The sequence below is a fragment of the Drosophila bipectinata genome, chromosome 4 (assembly GCF_030179905.1).
Source record: "Drosophila bipectinata strain 14024-0381.07 chromosome 4, DbipHiC1v2, whole genome shotgun sequence".
Taxonomy (NCBI): domain Eukaryota; kingdom Metazoa; phylum Arthropoda; class Insecta; order Diptera; family Drosophilidae; genus Drosophila; species Drosophila bipectinata.
The window spans coordinates 15,807,524-15,808,718 of record NC_091740.1 but is presented as its reverse complement, the minus strand read 5'-3'; the positions used below and the strand labels follow the sequence as shown (position 1 = coordinate 15,808,718).

The 1,195-nt window shown below is 37.9% G+C and overlaps 1 protein-coding gene across 1 annotated transcript; it reads right to left on the bottom strand.

Moving 5' to 3' along the window:
- Positions 1-231: 231 nt before the first annotated feature.
- Positions 232-615, bottom strand: LOC138926919 (uncharacterized). The gene has a single exon (XM_070282531.1). It carries the CDS (start codon positions 613-615, stop codon positions 232-234), a length of 384 nt encoding a protein of 127 aa, XP_070138632.1.
- Positions 616-1,195: the final 580 nt, after the last annotated feature.

Sequence of the window (1,195 nt, the reverse complement as noted above, 5' to 3'; positions counted from 1 at the left end):
TGGCCGTGCTCTCTGCATAGATGTCGAGGAAATCAGCACGAAGGAGGTGTTCGCTCGAAACGTCGGCCAGGATCGCTTTGCTATTCGACGTCCATTTCCTTAGAGGCAACCCTGCTGACTCTAGGGCCCTTTTTAGCTCCCGAATCGCAGCTTGGGCTTCCGCTTTGGAGTCTGCCCTCGCGAGAACGTCATCAACGTACATAATATGCCGGATAATTTAGCTGTTGCAGCTTACGGATCGCCAGGAACGGGGCACAATTGACACCGAAGGTTACCGTTTTTAACTCGTAGTCGCGGATACCCCCAATCGGGATTGTGAAACAAAATACGTTGAAGCGCAGTATGCTTGGGGTCTACCCAAATTCGCCGATACATCTTCTCGATGTCGGCGTTGAAGACAAACCTAAAGTATCGCCACTTCAGGATTTTAATCGTCAGGTCGGATTGTAAGACCGGGCCCGCGTAAAGAATGTCGTTCAGACTGGTCCCGTTTGCGGACGGGCTCGAAGCATTGAAGACCACCCGCACCTTGGTGGTCATGCTTTCGGGCTTGAAGACGGCATGATGTGGAAGATAGTAGGTATCGGAACTGCTCGCGGGAGAGACCTCGGTCATGTGGCCTAAGTCGATGTACTCCTGGATTACCGAGTAAAATTTTTATTTTTTTTTTATTTTTTGAATTTTATTTTTTGAATTTTATTTTTTTTTTATTTTAAAATTTTATTTTATTTTTTTACATGCTAAAAATTGACAATTTTATTATTATTATATTTGAGTGTTTTCAATGTTTTCTTTTTCATATATATATCTATATAATATTTTTGAAATGTATGACCATTGTTTCTTATGAATTTAAAATTTTTATCCTATCCTTATATACTGTTTGTTTATTGTTTTTATGTCCTGAAATAACTATAATATCTGTCATTAATTTGTTCTACTCTATAGGGGCCTGTGTATTGGAAGTCTTATTTATGTCCTACTTCATTTTTAAGTAAAACTTTATCTCCTATTGATAGACTTATTTCTTTAGCTTTTTTATCATAATATTCCTTATTTTTCTGCTTATTCGAGTCAAGCATATTTCTTGCTCTTTTGTATGCATCTTCTAATCTATATTTACTTTCCTTAGCGTAATCATCTAAGTTATATAATGGTTCTATATTATTTACGCTATTAAAATGCTTAGGTAAGT

Coding starts and splice junctions, on each gene's coding strand:
- LOC138926919 (XM_070282531.1), bottom strand. CDS start 615: ATGACCGAGGTCTCTCCCGCGAGCAGTTCCGATACCTACTATCTTCCA.